The 18,356-nt window shown below is 44.6% G+C and overlaps 1 protein-coding gene across 1 annotated transcript; it reads left to right on the plus strand.

Moving 5' to 3' along the window:
- Nucleotides 1-226: 226 nt before the first annotated feature.
- On the plus strand, nucleotides 227-13,772 carry BCDIN3D (BCDIN3 domain containing RNA methyltransferase). Its single transcript, XM_073669893.1, has 2 exons — nucleotides 227-456; nucleotides 11,827-13,772. Exons 1-2 carry the CDS (start codon nucleotides 253-255, stop codon nucleotides 12,397-12,399), a joined length of 777 nt encoding a protein of 258 aa, XP_073525994.1. The 5' UTR covers nucleotides 227-252; the 3' UTR covers nucleotides 12,400-13,772.
- Nucleotides 13,773-18,356: the final 4,584 nt, after the last annotated feature.

Raw genomic sequence — 18,356 nt, forward strand, 5'->3', positions numbered from 1 at the left:
ACGTGGCAAACCCAAGTGTACTACCACACGTATTTAAAAAAATCTAATGACAGCATTAAATAATTGTATAACCTAACCACAGAGATGTGATACTATTAATAGCGGTATCAGAGTAATACTCCTCTGTGGGTACAGTCATGGGTGTAGAAACATGGCAGCTGCCTCACAATTCACGTGTTGGGAGTAGCAAGATGGCCGCGGACCGGAAGTACGCAGTGCAGCAACCAGCTGTGTTCGGCCGGAAACAGTCAGATGGTGAAGATGAATAATTCCGATCTCGATCAGCGGGAGGACCCCGGAGCCGCTCAGTATGGGAACTTCCCCAATTATTACAGCTTTCATCCGCCCGAGACTCGCACAAGCTTGTTGCCCCCGGGGCTGCTGCTGGAGCTTCTGCGGAGACATGGTGGGCTGCTTGAGACGCTGCTGGCGCTGGACGTCGGCTGTAACACAGGGGTGAGTGTGGAGGGGCGGAGGTTGTTGTAAAGGGGCCCCAGCTGCAGTAGAGAGATTCTGATGATGCTTAGTCTGTCCGTGTTCTTAGGCCATGTTCCCACGTAGCATAAATGCTGCAGTTTTTTTTGTGTTTGCAGAAAATCTGCTGCATTTAACAGTACAAAGTTCGATGTGATTTCATGAAAACCCATTTTCGCTGAGCTGCTGTTGAATTGTGCATTGTTTTTAGAGTTTTTTTTATTTTTCCGCAGTGTAATCTATGGTGAGCCTGAATTCAAACAGAACTAAAACACACAGTTGGATTTTCAGTGTAGAATCTCAGGGTTTCTGGGGAATAAAAATTACAAAAATATAGCAACTTTTTTTTTATTTTTTTTTATTTTGTGCTGCTGTTATCAGTGTAAAGTTAAGTGCACACGTAGCGTTTTTGAATAGTTTTTCACAGTGAAAACACTTGGTAATCAGTCTGCCAGCTATTGCAATGGCCTGCGGATTTGCTGCGTTTCAATTAAAGTCAAAGGGCGGTGAGCTGCTGCGAGTGGTATGCGAGTCGGCAGGGGAAGACTACTACTCCCCTCATCGGAATCCAACCGCTGCTCCCTCTGATAACAGCGAGAGTGGCGCGGCTGAGGGAAGCAGTTGTCTCAGCCGAGCAGCGGTAAACAAACAAAAAAAAACCGTTATTCACACCTGTCCAGCGGCCCCTGGTCCTCACGATGCCCCCCAGCGATGTCTTCAGCCCGGCTGTACACTGTGGGGAGCGCTCTTGCTTCCTGCAGTGTACTGCGCTGCTAGGACCTGCTGTCATGTGAGCTCTCAGTTGGAGATCAGCTGAGAGCTCACCTGACCTCACTTCACATGACCTCACTTTACCACGGTGCTGCGTGAGAGTGTTCCTACCAGTACTGGTGCTGAGGTCACCGGAGCTGATCAGCTGATGAACCCCTGTGACCTCACTCCTGCAGCAGCAATGTACACTGACAGGAGTGATTTTACACTCCTGTCAGTGTACATTGCTGTCTTCTACAGCAGTGATATTAGTGATGTCACTGCTGTAGAAGTGACCCGGATCACCGAAGGACAATCGTGACGTTGGAAAGGTGAGGGATATGGTTGTTTTTTTTTTTGTTTTTTTTTCAGAAGATCGAGGGATTCGGGGACTGCGAGTATAATAAAAAATAAATTTAAAACCGTGTGTTTTTTTTATTTCATTAAAATACTTTATTCTGGTCGTGTATTTATTGAATAAGCGGCGAAAACTTTACTACGCGGTTAGTAATGGGGGCATCTTGTAGACGCTCTCCAGTACTAACCTGGGCTTCACTTCAGCCACCAATACAAGACTAACATAAACCCCAACCCCATTACCCCACTCGCCACCGCTAAAGGGCAGCGGAAGAGAGGAGGCTAAGTGCCAGATTTGGCGCATCTTATGGATGCGCCATTTCTGGGACTGCTGAGGGGTGATATTATTAGCCGCAGAGGGGGCTAGTATTCATGACCCCTTCCCTGGCTATTAATATCAGCACGCAGCAGTCTGTTTAGCCTTTTCTGGTTACATTTGATAGGGGGATCCTACGTCAATTTTTTTTTCTGGGGTCCCCTTATAATCTAGCCAGTAAAGGCTAAACAAACAGCTGTGGGCTGTTATTAATAGCTAGGGAACATTGTTGGCTAATGGCTCCTTCAAAGGCTACTAATATCAGCCCCCAGCAGTCGGCTTTCCCTCTGCTGATTAAAAAAAAATGACGCATGAGCCCACGCCATTTATTTATTTATTTTTTAATTTTAGGCTCTGTGCCCACGATCCGGACGTAACAGAGCTTTGGACGCATATTTGTGCTGCTTTCAAAACACTTTCTATTGAACGCAGGTAAATTCGCATGTGTTTACTGAACTATGCAAATTTATCGCATTCTATACTTTATAGTGGTCAAATTTCTGTTGTGGAGACTAGCGACTCCGCAAGAGAATTTGACATACTGATGTCCTGAAATACGCGCCACATGTCAGTGTCTACGGGTGATTCGCAGCCTCTGATGCACGCATAGTGGACATGGGATTTCTAGAAATCCCATCCACTATGCTGTAATATCTGGACGCTGCTGGTTTGATGCTGTATAAACATGCAGCGTCAAGCCTGCAGCGGCTCCTGATCGTGGCCAAACTCATCCACAGCATGTCAACTTCTGTAGTGGACACGTTAGTCTCCGTGGCAGATTTTGACCGATTGAAGTGTGAATCCACCGCATATAATACCATGTACCGACAACAAAAGTGCTGCGTTTCGGACGCAGCAAAAATACGCTACGTCCAAAGTGCTGCTTGCTGCTGTTCATTGGGACGCTAACGAAACAGCTGTGAGCTGTTAATAATAGCCAGGGACCATGTTTGCCTAGTGGCACCTTCCTAGGCTAAAAATAGCCGCTCACAGCTGTCGCATAAATTACATGAATGGAAATGCTAACGAAGATTGGGTGAATGGGATTAGCTGACACCTAGTTCTTTTGTTTGGTGATGACAAAGTGTCAGAGATAAATAAACACACAGCGTAAACAATTTATTTGAAATACAACACACATTCTTTAATCATTTAAATTAACCAATATACTCACCCCAGTTCTGACCGTAATCCAAGGGTTAAAGCAATGTCCCACCAAAATAACTTTATTTAGCTCCAGAAAGCATTCATTGATGTACAAAAACGCATAAAAAAAACTGCAAAGCCGCACGTTTTTCCTGCCAAAAAATATGCAGAAATTTCTGCTTCAAATCCTGAACGTGCGCGCACAGCCTAAGGCTATGTTCACACATCATGGTTTTTTTTTTGCGTCACAAATCTGCAGCAAAGTCAATACATAGAAAAGAATATGGGAACTATTGTGTGGCCATAAATACAATATAAACCTACAAGGGACTACACAACAATGATATGATAAATAAAATATTCATTTATTGATAATATAATTAAAATCAGAAAAAGAATATAGACAACAGGTAGAAAAAAAAACAAGCTAGGGACATATGTAAAATAAACCGTAATACTTCTACTGGTGAGGATATGATGTACGAATGCATATAAAAATATAATGCAAAAAGCCAGAATACCTACATAGGAAGGTCAAGTTTACTAACTGCTGCACAAAACCTTATGGATCATCGCGCAGATGTACATACGGCGGTACCACACTAAGTATAGGTAATGATAGTAAGTAGATGACAGATAAAAAGCTGTAATAAATCGCAGTATGTTAATACCTAGTTACAAAAAAGTGTACCATGAAGCCCAAAAAAAGTGCCACTGTGCTAATAAAGTGGCAGTGTTTCTAGCAGCAAAGATAATGACTGAGGTAGAGGCTGGCAGTAAAACCTGCAAATCTGAAGATTAGAGTGTCTGAAGAGCACTGTTAAAGTGACCGTGCATAGTATTATAGAGGTATAGGCAAAGGTAAGATACATACCGCAGCAATCAAAAGTGATGGTGTCCCCGCAGTCTGAGTCCCGATGCTCGTTTCGCCGCCAAAAGAAGGGCTTTAAAGGGGTTGTCCACTACTTTATATGACCCCCCCCCCCCAATTTATTCCCCCAGAGCCCATAAGTGTTTCTCTAAATACCTTGTGGTGCCTTTTCTGCCTGTGAGCGGCGCTATCACTGGCCGCTCACAGGCATCACGTGAACCCCGGCTGCTGCCGGCTTTGACATCCGCCGATGTCGCGTCAAGTTCCGGCTGCAGCAGGGGGTACTCACTTCTGCGTTCCACGGTGGCTGCTGGGCTGTGGGTGGGGTTACTCAGCACGTCACACCCGGCATCCAATGCTTGGAGCGCGTCACAGATGTCACACCTCACTTACATAGTAACATAGTTTTTAAGGTTGAAGGAAGACTAAGCCCATCTAGTTCAACCCATAGCCTAATATGTTGATCCAGAGGAAGGCAAAAAAAATACCCATGTGGCAACACTAAGCTCCACATTGGGGAAAAAAATTCCTTCCTGACTCCATACGACAATCAAACTAGTTCCCTGTATCAATGCCCTATCAAGGAATCTAGTATTTATAACCTGTAATATTATACTTTTCAAGAAAGGCATCCATGCCCTTCTTAAATTTTAACAGTGAATCACTCATTACAACATCATGCGGCAGAGAGTTCCATAGTCTCACTGCTCTTACAGTAAAGAATCCCCATCTGTGATTATGATTAAACCTTCTTTCCTCCAGACGTAGAAGATGCCCCCTTGTCCCCGTCTCAGGCCTCAGAGTAAAAAGATCAGTAGCAAGGTCTTTGTACTGTCCTCTCATATACTTGTACATAGTAATAAGATCACCCCTAAGCCTTCTTTTTTCCACAGTAAATAACCCCAAGTGTAATAACCTGTCTTGGTATTGCAGACCCCCCAGTCCTCTAATAACCTTGGTATCTCTTCTCTGCACCCTCTCTAGTTCAGCTATGTCTTTCTTATACACCAGAGACCAGAACTGTACACAGTATTCTAAGTGTGGTCGCACTAGTGACTTGTATAGAGGTAAAATTATGTTCTCCTCATGAGCATCTATGCCTCTTTTAATGCATCTCATTATTTTATTTGCCTTTGCAGCAGCAGCCTGACACTGGCCACTAAACGTGAGCTTGTCGTCCACCAATACACCCAGGTCTTTTTCAGTTACAGTTTTGCCCAGTGTTTTACAATTAAGCATATAATTATACATTTTATTTCCTCTGCCCAAGTGCATTACCTAACATTTATCCCCATTAAAGCTCATTTGCCATTTATCAGCCCAAGCTTCTAGTTTACATAGATCCTCCTGTAATATAAAATTGTCCTCCTCTGTATTGATTACCCTGCAGAGTTTAGTGTCATCTGCAGATATTGAAATATTACTCTGTATGCCCCCTACAAGGTCATTAATAAATGTTAAAATAAAAGGGGGGCCCCTTTACTGACCCCTGTGGTACCCCACTGTTAACTGAGACCCAGTCTGAGTGTGTTCCTTTAATAACCACCCTTTGTTTCCTATCACTGAGCCAATTCTTAACCCACATACATATATTTTCCCCTATCCCCATTGTTCTCATTTTATGTATCAACCTTTTGTGTGGAACCGTATCAAAAGCTTTTGAAAAGTCCATATACACAACATCCACTGCATTTCCTTGGTCCAGTCCAGAACTTGCCTCCTCATAAAAACTGATCAGATTAGTTTGACAGGAACGGTCCCTCATAAACCCATGTTGCTATTGGGTCATGAGGTTATTCTTCTTCAGATACTCTAGTACAGCATCTCTTAGGAAACCCTCCAGGATTTTACCCACAGTAGAGGTTAAGCTTACTGGCCTATAATTTCCAAGTTCAGTTTTTGTCCCCTTTTTGAATATTGGCACCACATTTGCTATACGCCAGTCCTGTGGTACAGACCCTGTTACTATGGAATCTTTAAAGATTAAAAATAATGGTCTATCTATGACGATACTTAATTCCTGCAGTACTCGCGGGTGTATCCCATCCGGGCCCGGGGATTTGTCAACTTTAGTGATTTTTAGACGCCGCAGTACTTCTTGCTGGGTTAAGCAAGTGACATTTAATGGAGAATTTTTGTTATCACTAATCATGTTTTCCGTCATGCGATTTTCTTGTGTAAATACGGTGGGAAAAAAAAATCATTTAGCATATTGGCTTTTTCCTCATCCACCATTTCACCCAGACTATTTTTAAGGGGGCCAACACTATAATTTTTTAGTTTTTTACTATTTATGTAGTTGAAGAATATTTTGGGGTTATTTTTACTTTCTCTGGCAATGATTCTCTCTGCCTTAATCTTTGCTGCATTGATTTGGTTTTTACAGAATTTATTAAATTTTCTATATTTAATGCCTCATCACTACCTACTTGCTTTAGTTCTCTAAATGCTTTCTTTTTGTCACTTATTGCGCCCCTTACAGCTCTATTTAGCCATAGTGGTTTCCTCCTATTTCTAGCATGTTTATTCCCATAGGGTATATATTGTGCACAGGTCCTATTCAGGATGCTAATAAATGTCTCCCATTTGCTTTGTGCAGCTTTATGTCTCAGGATATCGTCCCAGTTTATTGCACGAAGATCATCTCTCAACCGTTGGAAATTTGCCTTCCTGAAGTTTAGTGTCCTTGTAACCCCTCTACTACACATCTTATTAAAGGTTACATGAAAATGTATTATTTTGTGATCACGATTACCCAAGTGACCCCCAACTCGTATATTTGATATGCGGTCTGGCCTATTGGTTAATATTAGGTCTAGCAGTGCCCCCCTTCTTGTTGGGTCCTAAACCAGTTGTGAAAGGTAATTGTCTCTCATAGTTGTCAAAAACCTATTACCTTTGCTTGAGCTACAGGTTTCTGTCCCCTAATGTATTTCAGGGTAGTTGAAGTCTCCCATAATAATGACTTCTCCTTGAGTCGCTGCTTCATCTATTTGCTTTACGAGGATATTCTCCGCTGCTTCCATTATTTTTGGAGACTTATAACAAAGCCCTATCAGTAATTTATTATTTTTTCCCCCTCCCCTTATCTCCACCCACAGGGACTCTACATTTTCATTAGATTCACATATATCCTCCCGCAAGATGGGTTTTAAGGATGATTTTACATATAAACACACCCCTTCCTCGCTTGTTTGTACGGTCATTTCTGAACACACTATAGCCCTGTAAATTAACTGCCCAGTCATGGCTCTCGTCCTGCCACGTCTCAGATATCCCTATCATGTCATAATTATTTTCCAACAAAATTAATTCTAATTCCTCCACTTTGTTGGTGAGGCTTCTGGCATTAGTGTACATGCATTTTATGTATCTCTCTGTACCTCTATTCCTTCTTACTTTATTGACTGTTCTAACCCCACCCCCAATTTCTTTATTAGTGCAGATAGTGACCTGGGCACAATCTTCCCCACCTATAAAATGAATACCCCCCCAAATCCCTAGTTTAAACACTCCTCCAACCTTCTAGCCATTTTCTCCGCCAGCACAGCTGCACCCTCCCCATTGAGGTGCAGCCGGTCCCTAGCGTAGAGTCTGTAGCCAACTGAGAAGTCGGCCCAGTTCTCCAGGAACCCAAATCCCTCCTTCCTACATCAGTTCTTGAGCGACTTATTTATCTCCCTAATCTCCCTTTGCCTCTCTGGCGTGGCACGTGGTACCTGTAGTATTTCAGAGAATACCACCTTGGAGGTCCTTGCTTTCAGCTTGCAGCCTAATTCCCTGAGATCATCTTTAAGGACCTTCCACCTACCTCTAACTTTGTCATTTGTGCCAATGTGCACCATGACCGCTGGGTCCTCACCAGCCCCTCCCAGTAATCTGTCAACCCGATCAGCGATGTGCCGGACTCGAGCGCCAGGTAGGCAGCACACTGTTCGACGATCCCTGTCTTTGTGACAGATTGCTCTATCTGTTCCCCTAATAATTGAATCCCCCACTACAAGCACCTGCCTGGCCTGCTCTACTCTCCTATTTCCCTCTTTACTGGAGCTGGCACTTCTCCGGCTTTCAGGGGACATGCCTTGCTGCAGCAGTGCTACCCCTGTACCGTCACCCCCCTCATCTGCCAACTTTGCAAACTTATTGGGGTGTGCCAGATCAGGACTAGCCTCCCTGGCACTCTTCCCTCTACCCCCCCTTCTAACTGTCACCCAACTAGCGGCCTCACTGTCCTGTAGCTCCCTACTACCACCCTCCCCCACATCTACCCCAGTGAGCAGCTGTTCAGTGAGCAGCAGACTCCTTTCCATATTGTCAATGGATCTCAGTGTTGCCAGCTGCTCATTTAGATCCAGTACCTGGGCTTCCAAACGCACAACGTGCACACATCTCGCGCAGCAGTAAGCAACCCCGACTGGCTGTTCAAGGAATGCATACATGTGGCAAGATGTACACTGGATAGCATTGCCAATAATGGAGCTCATTTCCTATTGGGGATTGCACTAGACAGAATGTTAAATAAAAAGAAATGTAAAGAATTAATAAAATACAGACAGCAATTCAGTCCAAATTCCTCCCTTCCAAACTCCCTGAATCCAAAGTCACTGAAAAACAAGTCACACACTTACTTTCGTTTGCACTTACGCTCCGGTCACACTCAGCTCTTTCACACGCGCTAAGGAAGAAGATTTAAAGAGTTTTTTTTTTTTTCCCTTTTTACAGCTCAATGCACTTCAGTGACTGGTCCAGCTTGTCATCCTTCAGAGACAGTGCAGAGTGCAGGCATGCTTGCGCTCCACAGTGTCTCGCTGCGACGGCATCCAGATGAGCCGAGTTCATGTTCAGTGAACTCAGCTCACCTCATGCATGTTGCTGACAACGTGGGAGAATTCTCCTGCGCATGCGGTGCCGGCAAATGACGTCACCGCGTAAGCAGAGAATTCTCCCACACTGTCAGTGACGTGCATGAGGTGAGCTGAGTCCGTCTGGATGCCGTCACAGCCAGACACTGAGGAGCGCAAGCATGCCTGCACTCTGCAGTGTCTCTGTGGCATGGCAAGCTGGATGGCAGCTTTCTGTTGCGATCCAGCCTGCCATCTCGATGTAGCAGAGATGGAGCCATCATGGGAACCATGGAAAGGTAAGGATGAGGTTGATTTATTATTTTACTTTTATTGCAGAAGACTTTGGCTTCAGCTGGAATGGGTGTGACGGTAAGTAGAGTTTAATTTAGAATATTAAAGTATTGTGTTTTTATTTCAATTAAAAGATTTTATTCTGGGTGTTGGTGTTTTTTTTTTTAACTTTCACTATGGTGTTAGTAATGGGGGTGTCTTATAGACGCATCTCCATTACTAACCTGGGCTTGATGTCAGCTGGCATTATAAGCTGACATCAACCCCAGCCCTATTACCCCACTGCCACTGCTACAGGGCAGTGGGAAGAGCGAGGCTAAGTGCCAGAATTGGCTTATCCTATGGATGCGCCATTTCTGGGGCAGCTGAGGGCTGGTGTTTCTAGCCTCGGTGGAGGCCAATATTCATGGCACCCTTCCTGGGCTATTAATATCAGCCCTTAGCTGTCTGCCTAGGCTTTGCTAGCTATTAAAATAGGGGGACCCCACCTCATAATATATATATATATATATTTTTTTTTTTTTGGGTCCCCCATTTTAATAGCCAGTAAAGGCTAAGTATACATCTGGGGGCTGATATTAGTAGCCTGGGAAGCTCCGTGGGTATTACCAACTTCCCAGGCTTCAAACATCTGCCCCAGCCGTCTGCTTAACCTCCGCTAGAGACTACAGTTATGGGGAACCCCACGCCAATTTTTTTTTTAATAAATCCTTTATTTTAACACTAAATGACAAGTACAGTAATCAACACTATCACTGTACTTATTATATATGTGACTGACATGTTTCTATCTATCTAATCTATGTGTGATTCTCTATTCTTTCTGTTCTATATTGTCGGGTACCGATGTTATACTGTGTGCTTCTGATGAATTGACGGGTGCGTGAAAATCGGAGAGGGCACTAGTGTGTTCCGAGTTCCCTGCTATGTTTTTCATGCACCCTCCTATATACCCTGCCTGCCTGACATGTTTCATTGAGCACTGTTCCCATCGAGTTGGGCAATTTTTGACCTTCTGCAGATCGCCGGGGGACCGCCAGAAAAATGCTCGAGTTTCCCATAGACTTACATTGGGCTCGTTGCTCGGGTCGAGCACCCGAGTATCACGATGTGCTCTGCCCGAGCTTCGAGCACCCGAGTATTTTAGTGCTCGATCAACACTAGTTGCAGTCAAAAATACTGATGCAAATTTTGATGCTGTTTTTTTTCACCACCCATTACTTCCAATGGGTGAAAAAACGCGGAAAGAAGTGACATGCTCTATTTTCCAAAAAAGGCTGCAAAGCACAACATATGCAACAAAAAAAAACCATGATGTTTGAACAGAAAATTCTGGTTTCTCATAGACTTTGCTTGTACTGCAAAAGGCAGCTAAAAATTTGCATAAAAATCTGCAGCAAAAAACCATGATGTGACGATAGCCTAAAAGTGGACAGAGCTTAGAAGTTGACTACCACAGTCCGGACAGAGTTACTATAATTTGCACCAAAATATATTTTTATTATTTTCCATAAATCATACCTGGTATAGACTTCAGTTTGTGGTGCACGGACCCTTCCAAGAAGAGGAATGCACTAATTGCTCCTCCATACACATGTACTAATATATATGGGGGCCATGGACCAGTGATTGTCGGGGAGTTAAGGATCCCAAATATTTTTTTTTTCTGTCAGTAGTTTTGTTCTCCCTGAGATGAGAACCCTGGAGCACTTAGCAAAATATGCAAACCTGTGTATGTGAGAGTCAGACGAGATAGCCGCCTGTCAAACCATCCCTGGACAGACAGCCATCTAAGGTGTTTTTTTCTTAAAGGGAATCTGTCAGTAAGATAAACCCCCCCCCCCCCCCCCAAACGCATATATGGGCTTGCAGTTCTTTGAAAAGTAAATCCATTGACACCTTTTATGTCTTCTATATGTTGCTGCATTCTTGAGTAATCAGCATTTTCATTCATATGCAAATGAAGTGTTAAGTGCTCTGGGGGTAACAGGGCACTTAACAAGCCTTTGCCTTGTTTCTCTGCCCTGCATCAACCCCTTTAGCTTTATCGATGGCTCACTGCCCGTGTAACAGGATCCAAGCAAGGGAATCGGGCAGTGAGGCATCAATCACGCTAAAGAGGCGGATGCTGGGAAGAGAAACTAACTCAAGAGGCAATGACTTCTTAAGTGCCCTGTCACACCCAGCACTTAACACCTCATTTGCATATGAATGAAAACTCCAATTAGCAACAGATAGACTAAAAGTTTCCATACATTTAAAAACTTGCGTGCCCATATATGCCTTTGAGGTGGTTGATTTTTACTGACAGACTCCTTTTTTTTTTTTTAAAGGACTATTCCATGTGTGGCGTATCCTCAAAATATGCCATAAAAGCTTGATACTTGCAGATACCCTCACCTCTCAGGGGAACCAAAATCTTCTCTCCTTCTGTACACACATAAAGCGCTGCTTGATCTGCTTTTCTCAGTTCCCACAGATTTTAGTGGAGAGGGCCTCTCACATGCATGAACACATGTCTGCTGATCTGTATTTAAAAAAATGTCAACCAGGAATGTCAGACTTTTGTTTTCTGAATGGTAATATAAGTCCCAGAAGTAGGACCTGTCAGGAATTTATGGCTCATTCTGTGGCTAGGCCTTGAATGCTTAGAGGGATTGTCAATGCCTAAGTATATTGATGACCTATCCGAGAGTCATGACACTCGACTTTCCCACGATCAGGTTGTCTATGATGTTGGCCGTTTGATTTATTTATCACTTTGTTGTCTTTTGCAGGAGTTGAGTATTGCTTTATTTAACCATCTCATGCAACCAGAAGGCTGCTCAGAAGCCCTGAGAAGCGCCCACTTCATGTGCTGTGACATTGACCCGACCCTGATCACTAGAGCTCAGTCCACAAACCCTCGCCCTGACGCCATCACCTTCTCTACTCTGGACATTACTGAGGCCCCATCGCTGGACTCCTTGTACAGTTACTTGGACCGGTTTGGCCAAAACTCCTTTCATATTGGATTCTGCATGTCCATAACGATGTGGATTCACTTGAATCACGGTGATACAGGCCTAGTAGAGTTTGTAAAGCGGCTGAAAACATTGTGTGATTATTTACTGATTGAGCCACAGCCATGGAAGTGTTACCGGTCAGCGGCCCGGCGACTGCGCAAGCTTGGCAGACAAGACTTCGATCACTTTCATACTCTATCCATCCGTGGGGACATGGAGAAGGAAATAACGAAGATCATGATTAAAGATGGCAGCTCGGAGCTTATTCATCGCTTTGGAACGACAAGCTGGGACAGAAGTCTTTTGCTTTTTAAAATGACAAGACACACAAACTTTTCTGGCTAGTCTTTTATGTTTAAGGTTATTTTTTGGTATTTATTTTTTCTTTTAATTTATGATGTATTCCCTTGGGCACCCTATACTCGATTCTTTAGTCAGTGAGGTGTGTCAGGCACCGCTGATGTGTCAAGAGTTCCCATTAATTTCACTGTTCTGTGCCTGGGATGGAGCAGATAAACTAAATAAAAAGAAATTCTGAGAAAAGCGCTTCATGGTGCATTTACACAGGCCAAATTCAGGTCATTAAGGGAGCCATTGCAGTAATTATTCACTCGTTTACTGGCCTCTGTACACAGGCTGGCGACCGATGGTGGGAACAGAACAATAACTAATAGTTAATTTTGTCCCCAAACATTGTTATCCCATGTGCAGTACCACTAAATGCCCCATACAGATTAGACTAAAGTCAATGGAATCTGCTTACTGTCTGACATGTGTGGCTGTCTCTTGACTATCCCCTAGCACGTTATGTGGGGAAAGATAAATGTTGGGCAGTTGGTATTTTAACGCCAGACCCTTTTGCTCTTCAGGAGATGAGCTGTTCTGCAGCTGCCTTCTCTACACCACCCATAGAGAGCTGCTTCTGAGAGGAAGAGAACTAGAACTATAGCATCGCCTATTGGGGGTAGCAATCCTAAAAGTCAATATTGACAATTTAACGTGTGCAGATGGAGTGTGGTTTAGCTTTTTATTCATTGTCATATGGCAAGTCTCATTAAAGGGTTGATATTTACTTTTAGGATTGCTACCTCTAATAGGTGGCGCTGGAATTCTAGTCCTCCTCCTCCGAACAGGTTATTTGTATATTTCAATTCCCAGTGGAACATTGCATGGCCTATAAGTCTCCTTACTCCAGCTTGGCGCACTGCACAAGGAGAAACCTTAGACCTTTTGAAAGCTGAACATATGTGTGTGTAGTCAGGAGAGAGAGCACTTGGCTTTGGCTATTATGAGATGGTGACTGGTAAAACAGTGTAGGGGAGATATGTGTCTCTCAGGATGTTGACGTCCGTGATATGAACCTGGGAAAATGCTTCAGCATACGAAGTGCTGAGAAGGGTTAATCGGCCATATTAAGGGCTAGGTTTTAGTGAACAGCTAAAGTGGGTGGGAGGCTGTTCACCATATCTTCACCCCAGGGTGTAGTCCAGAAGGTAAATGTGAAGCCTTTAGATTCATTCATTCGGTGTGTTCAGAGAAGAGAGCTGAACCTTGTTTTTTGTTCCTCTGAGCGGGCAGATCTCTGCAGCCACACAGACTGTACTTTATGCTATTTTGTTTTTCCTGTTCTGCCAGAATGGCCATGTTTGTTTACCTAATTTTGGACTGGTTTATGCAGTACTGTTTTTAATAAACCAGTTGAAAACTTAATCGGACAATGTTCCTGTGACTACCTCTTTAAGCAGCCGAGTGTGTCGATCTATTACAATTGGTGTGAGAAGTGCGAGCAGCGTTCCCAGGGAACACGTGTGACTGCTACAGAGGTACTGCATGTCATGGGTGAAGGCGGCCATAAGCCATAAAGCAACATCAGACAGCATGCGGATATGATTAAACACCTGGTCCAAGCCCAGCAACAGCTGGCACAACACAAGACAAGTAAGCTGCTTTTGCAACAGATCCTGCAGATTGAATTGTTCACAGAGGAGGTTCATAGCATGGCGGCAGTTCCGACTTCGAGGTCAACTGATGATTTTTCCATCCGGAAGGCGGTAAGGAGAGCCCTGCAGAAAATGACCCCAGGTGACCAGGGCTGTGGAGTCAGTGTCCATTATGGTGGAGTCAGTTAGTATAAAATGGACTGACTCCTAAAATATATAATAAATTGGTACAGTAGTTCAATGCAGTATGTTCTGTAATTTTTTTTCAGAAGGATTTGGGAAAGTTACGAAATGTCCTATAAATGTCTGTTCTATTCCTGATCTAAGGATCTAGGCTTTTAGTTGAAATGAATCTGTGCTGCATCATATGTATATGCTCAGTAGTGAGGCAGTGCTGTGGAGCCGAAAGACAGGGAAATTGAGTCAGAGTTGTAGGTTTGGCTTACCGACTCCACAGCCCTGTAGGTGACGACATAGAGGCCTTTTTGAACTTTTTTGAAAGGGTTGCCAAGAGGAAGAAACTCCTGCCAGAGCAATGGGCGGAAGTGCTGGTGCCATACTTAATGGGGGAGCCCCAGAAAGCCCACTATGACTTAGCCTTTCAAGACTCCATAGAATATGTGAAACTGAAATTTTGGCGTGATTGGCAGGGCACAACGGGTCCACCTCTGGGCGTATCACCATGACAAACCCCCTCGCTCTTAAATGTTTGATCTGCTACACCTCTTTCAAAAATGGATGCAGTCAGAATCCTCTACCCCCTGCACAGATGGTAGAGCGTGTGGTGATGGACTGGTTCGTGCACTCCCTTCCGAGGCCAATGCAGACTTGGGTTGCCCAGGGTGAATCCTCAGAACGCTGATGACCTGGTCGAAAGTTATTAGGGAGTCAAGCATTCCTTGGGGAGGTAACCCACTCCATACTGGGGGTCCCAACAGGGCAGAGGCCCAAAAGGAAGTGGGGCATCCAAGGTACAAATTGACGAAGGTCCCAGCTGGTCTTGATATATGCTCGAAATGTCAGTCTAGGCCATATAGCCGCCTGTTGTCGCCTGACCTTCGAGCAGATGGACTGTAGCCTGGGACACCACTGTTCACACTGCATAGTATGAATGTCTCACCCAGCGAGAGGCCACAAGCTTGTCCAGTAAAGGTGAATGGTCTGAAAGTGTCTGGACTTCTAGACTCTGGGTTTGGTGACCATCGTGAGGGCCACACTTCCTCTCCAGCTGATTCCTAGAAAGAAGGTTGGCGTCCGCTGCATCCACAGGGATGCTAAAGACCATCTAGTGGCCAGAGTGGACATTGAAACTGCCCAAGGTACAGAGTCCTATGAGGTCGGCGTGGTCCAGGACCTATTGCACCACATTACCATAGGCCGGGACTTTTGTTTGTTTTGGGGGGAAGGAGACAGAGCTTGGCTAAGAGATGGGTCGCCTCTAAAGAAGTGTCACCTCTGTCAGAGTCTGACTGATTTCCTTGTGGGGGATGAGAAGGTAGTGTCTCCCTGAGGCCGATATTCCTTAGTTAGTGGTGACCGGTGAAAATTTTGGGACTGCTTACATTGTATGGGGCGTTTAATAATGTTACTGTTCTAAATGGGGTCTCTCGAGCCGGGGGCCAACACCAGGTTTCCATACTTTGCAGTAAATGAGGACTTGTCACACTGAATTACTAAACTGAGGGGGGAGGTAATAGAGCAACTGTTAGTACCAGGACCCTTTAGGCGTAGGGTGTTAGACCTGGCCCATTCTCATGTCTTGAGTGGGCATCTGGGCATAGACAAAACCTAAGAGCGGGTCATTCAGAGGTTTTACTGGCCTGGATGTCACCAAGAAATTAACTATTGCCGGTCCTGTCCCACCTGTCAGCTAACTGCTCCAATCTTTCACTTCCGTAGTCCCCTAGCGCCATTACTTATTATAGAAGTCCCATTCGGCCAGCATTGCTATGGATCTTGTCTAACTACTGGTTAAATCCGACAGAGGTCACCAATATATCCTGGTGGTCATGGACTACGCAACACATTACCCTGAGAAACTCCTCAGCCCTGAGTATAGCCCAAGAGATAGTCCATATTTTTCCTGGACAGTCCTGCCAAAGGAGATCCTCATGCATCAAGGAACTCCTTTCATGTGTAAAGTGATGAGGGAGTTGAGTAAGGCGCTCCCAGATTGCACAACTCAGGACATCGGTGTACCATCCACAGACAGACCGCCTGGTGGAGAGGTTCAACAAAACCTTGTAGTCAATGCTCAATAAAGTCGTGTAGAAGGATGGCCGAGACTGGGATTACGTATCTGCGGTTTTCCGTTCGAGAAGTCCCACAGGCCTCTACGCGTTTTCTCCATTCGAACTGTTGTACGGCCAGCACCCTCGTGGGTTTCTGGACATTTCAAAGGAGACCTGGAAAGCAGAGGTTACACCCCATGCATCATCAAGCATGTAGCCCAAATGCAGTAATGGATTGTGAAGGTGATGCCGATTGTGAAAGAGAGCCTCCTTCATGCACAAGAGGTCCAGCAAGATTCCACAATCGGACGGCGAGGCTGAGACAGTTTAGCCCTGTAGATCAGGTGTTAGTTGCCACTGTTGAAAGTAAATTTCTGATCAAGTGGCAGGGGCCACATGAAGTGGTTCACAAGTTGAGTGACGTCAACTACAAGGTCCACTAGCCAGGGAGAAGAAAACCATACCAGGTGCACCACATCAACCTGCTTAAACCGTGGAGAGACAGGGAACCGGTGGAAGCTATGTGCCTGGGGGTCAATCCCGAAGCTAAGGTCAAGACTGGCACAGTGGCAAAGACACTGTCACTGGTCCAGAATCAACAGTGCTGGGAACTGCTTCAGCAGACCCGAGACTTGTTTTCTGAGTTGCCAGGATGTACGCAGGTCGTCGAATCCGAAATCCTGATGGAACCGCATGTGCAGGTATACCTAAAGCATTATCGAATTCCTGAAGCCTGTCACTATGTGATTTCAAAGGAGGTGAGGAGAAAGTTGAGCCTGGGTGTCATTGGGAAGGAGGAGGCCAAATACTTAAGCTATAGCATTGGGAGGGGCAAGAAAAAGCCACAAGTGTACAAAATAAAGGCGATCCAAAATTGGCAGCAGCTGATCTTGAAGAAACAGGTTAGGGCATTTATGGGAATTGTGGGTTACTATCGGCGGCTTATACCGAACTTTGCCATGATAGCCGCATCTTTTGACCAACCTCCTTAACGGCACATGGTCTTCCAAAGCTGTGATGTCGTTCCAAGAGTTGAAGCTCGCCCTGTGTAAACAACCGGTCTTGGTCGCACCTGACTTCAATAAGGAGTTTGTGGTCCAGGCAGACACCTCAGAGGTCTGGTTGAGAGATGTGTTGTCCCAGGAAATAAATAGTGAGGAACATCCAGTCCTATACCCAAGTAGGAAACTCTCCTCCTGTGAAAAGAATTATGCTAAGTTCAGGTTGGTGTCAGACCATGCGCACCTGAGATGGATGAGAGAAAGGAAGGGGAAGAATGCCCGGGTGGCTGCAGCTCTAGCAACAACCAAGGACTTCAGCGTCCATGTGGCGCAGAGGCCCGGCAAACTACATGGTAAAGCAGATGCTCTGTCTAGACTTCCCTTTTTTAGTGGCTGCAGGTGCCATAACCCCCTGTTTTGGGAAGCGAGGGGTCACTGGTAAAGCAGTATAGCGGAGATATGTCACTCAGGATGTTAGCCTCAGTGATATGAACCTGTGAAAATGCTCCAGCATACTAAGGTTGAGAGGGGAGAGGCTTTAATTGGCCATATTAAGGGCTAGATTTTTGTGAACATCTGAAGAGTGGGTGGGAGGCTGTTCACCATATCTCCACCCTGGGGTGTGGTCCAGAAGTTAAATGTGGAGCCTTTGGATTCATTCAGCATTCGGTGTGTCTGAAGGTGAAAGCTCCAGAGCTTTGCTTCTGTTAAAGAAAACTGATCCTTGTTTTTTGTTTCCCCACAGCCACATAGACTGTACTGTATGCTATTTTGTTTTTCCTGTTACACCAGAAGGGCCGTGTTTGTTTACCTAATTTTGGACTGGTTTATGCAGTACGGTTTTAATCACTGAGTGAGTCGATCTATCACACTAACTTACAAGTGCTTCTCACTAAATTAGAATATCATCAAAAAGATAATTTATTTCAGTTCTTCAAAACAAAAAGTGAAACTCATATATTATATAGTCATTACAGAGTGATCTATTTCAAGTGTTTATTTCTCTTAATGTTGATGATTATGGCATATAGCCAATGAAAACACAAAAGTTTATCTTAGTAAATTAGAATAATAAACAAAAAACACCTGCAAAGGCTTCCGACGCACTTAAAAAGGTCCCTTAGTCTGTT

Source organism: Phyllobates terribilis, unplaced genomic scaffold, assembly GCF_046119375.1.
Source record: "Phyllobates terribilis strain yellow unplaced genomic scaffold, ASM4611937v1 Scaffold_2__4_contigs__length_985480577, whole genome shotgun sequence".
Lineage (NCBI taxonomy): Eukaryota > Metazoa > Chordata > Amphibia > Anura > Dendrobatidae > Phyllobates > Phyllobates terribilis.

What these genes read in the sequence shown, in the direction of transcription:
- BCDIN3D (XM_073669893.1), top strand. Translation starts at nt 253, where the DNA reads ATGGTGAAGATGAATAATTCCGATCTCGATCAGCGGGAGGACCCCGGA. An exon ending in ACGTCGGCTGTAACACAGGG is followed by an intron (nt 457 to 11,826) that starts GTGAGTGTGGAG and finishes TGTCTTTTGCAG; the next exon opens with GAGTTGAGTATTGCTTTATT.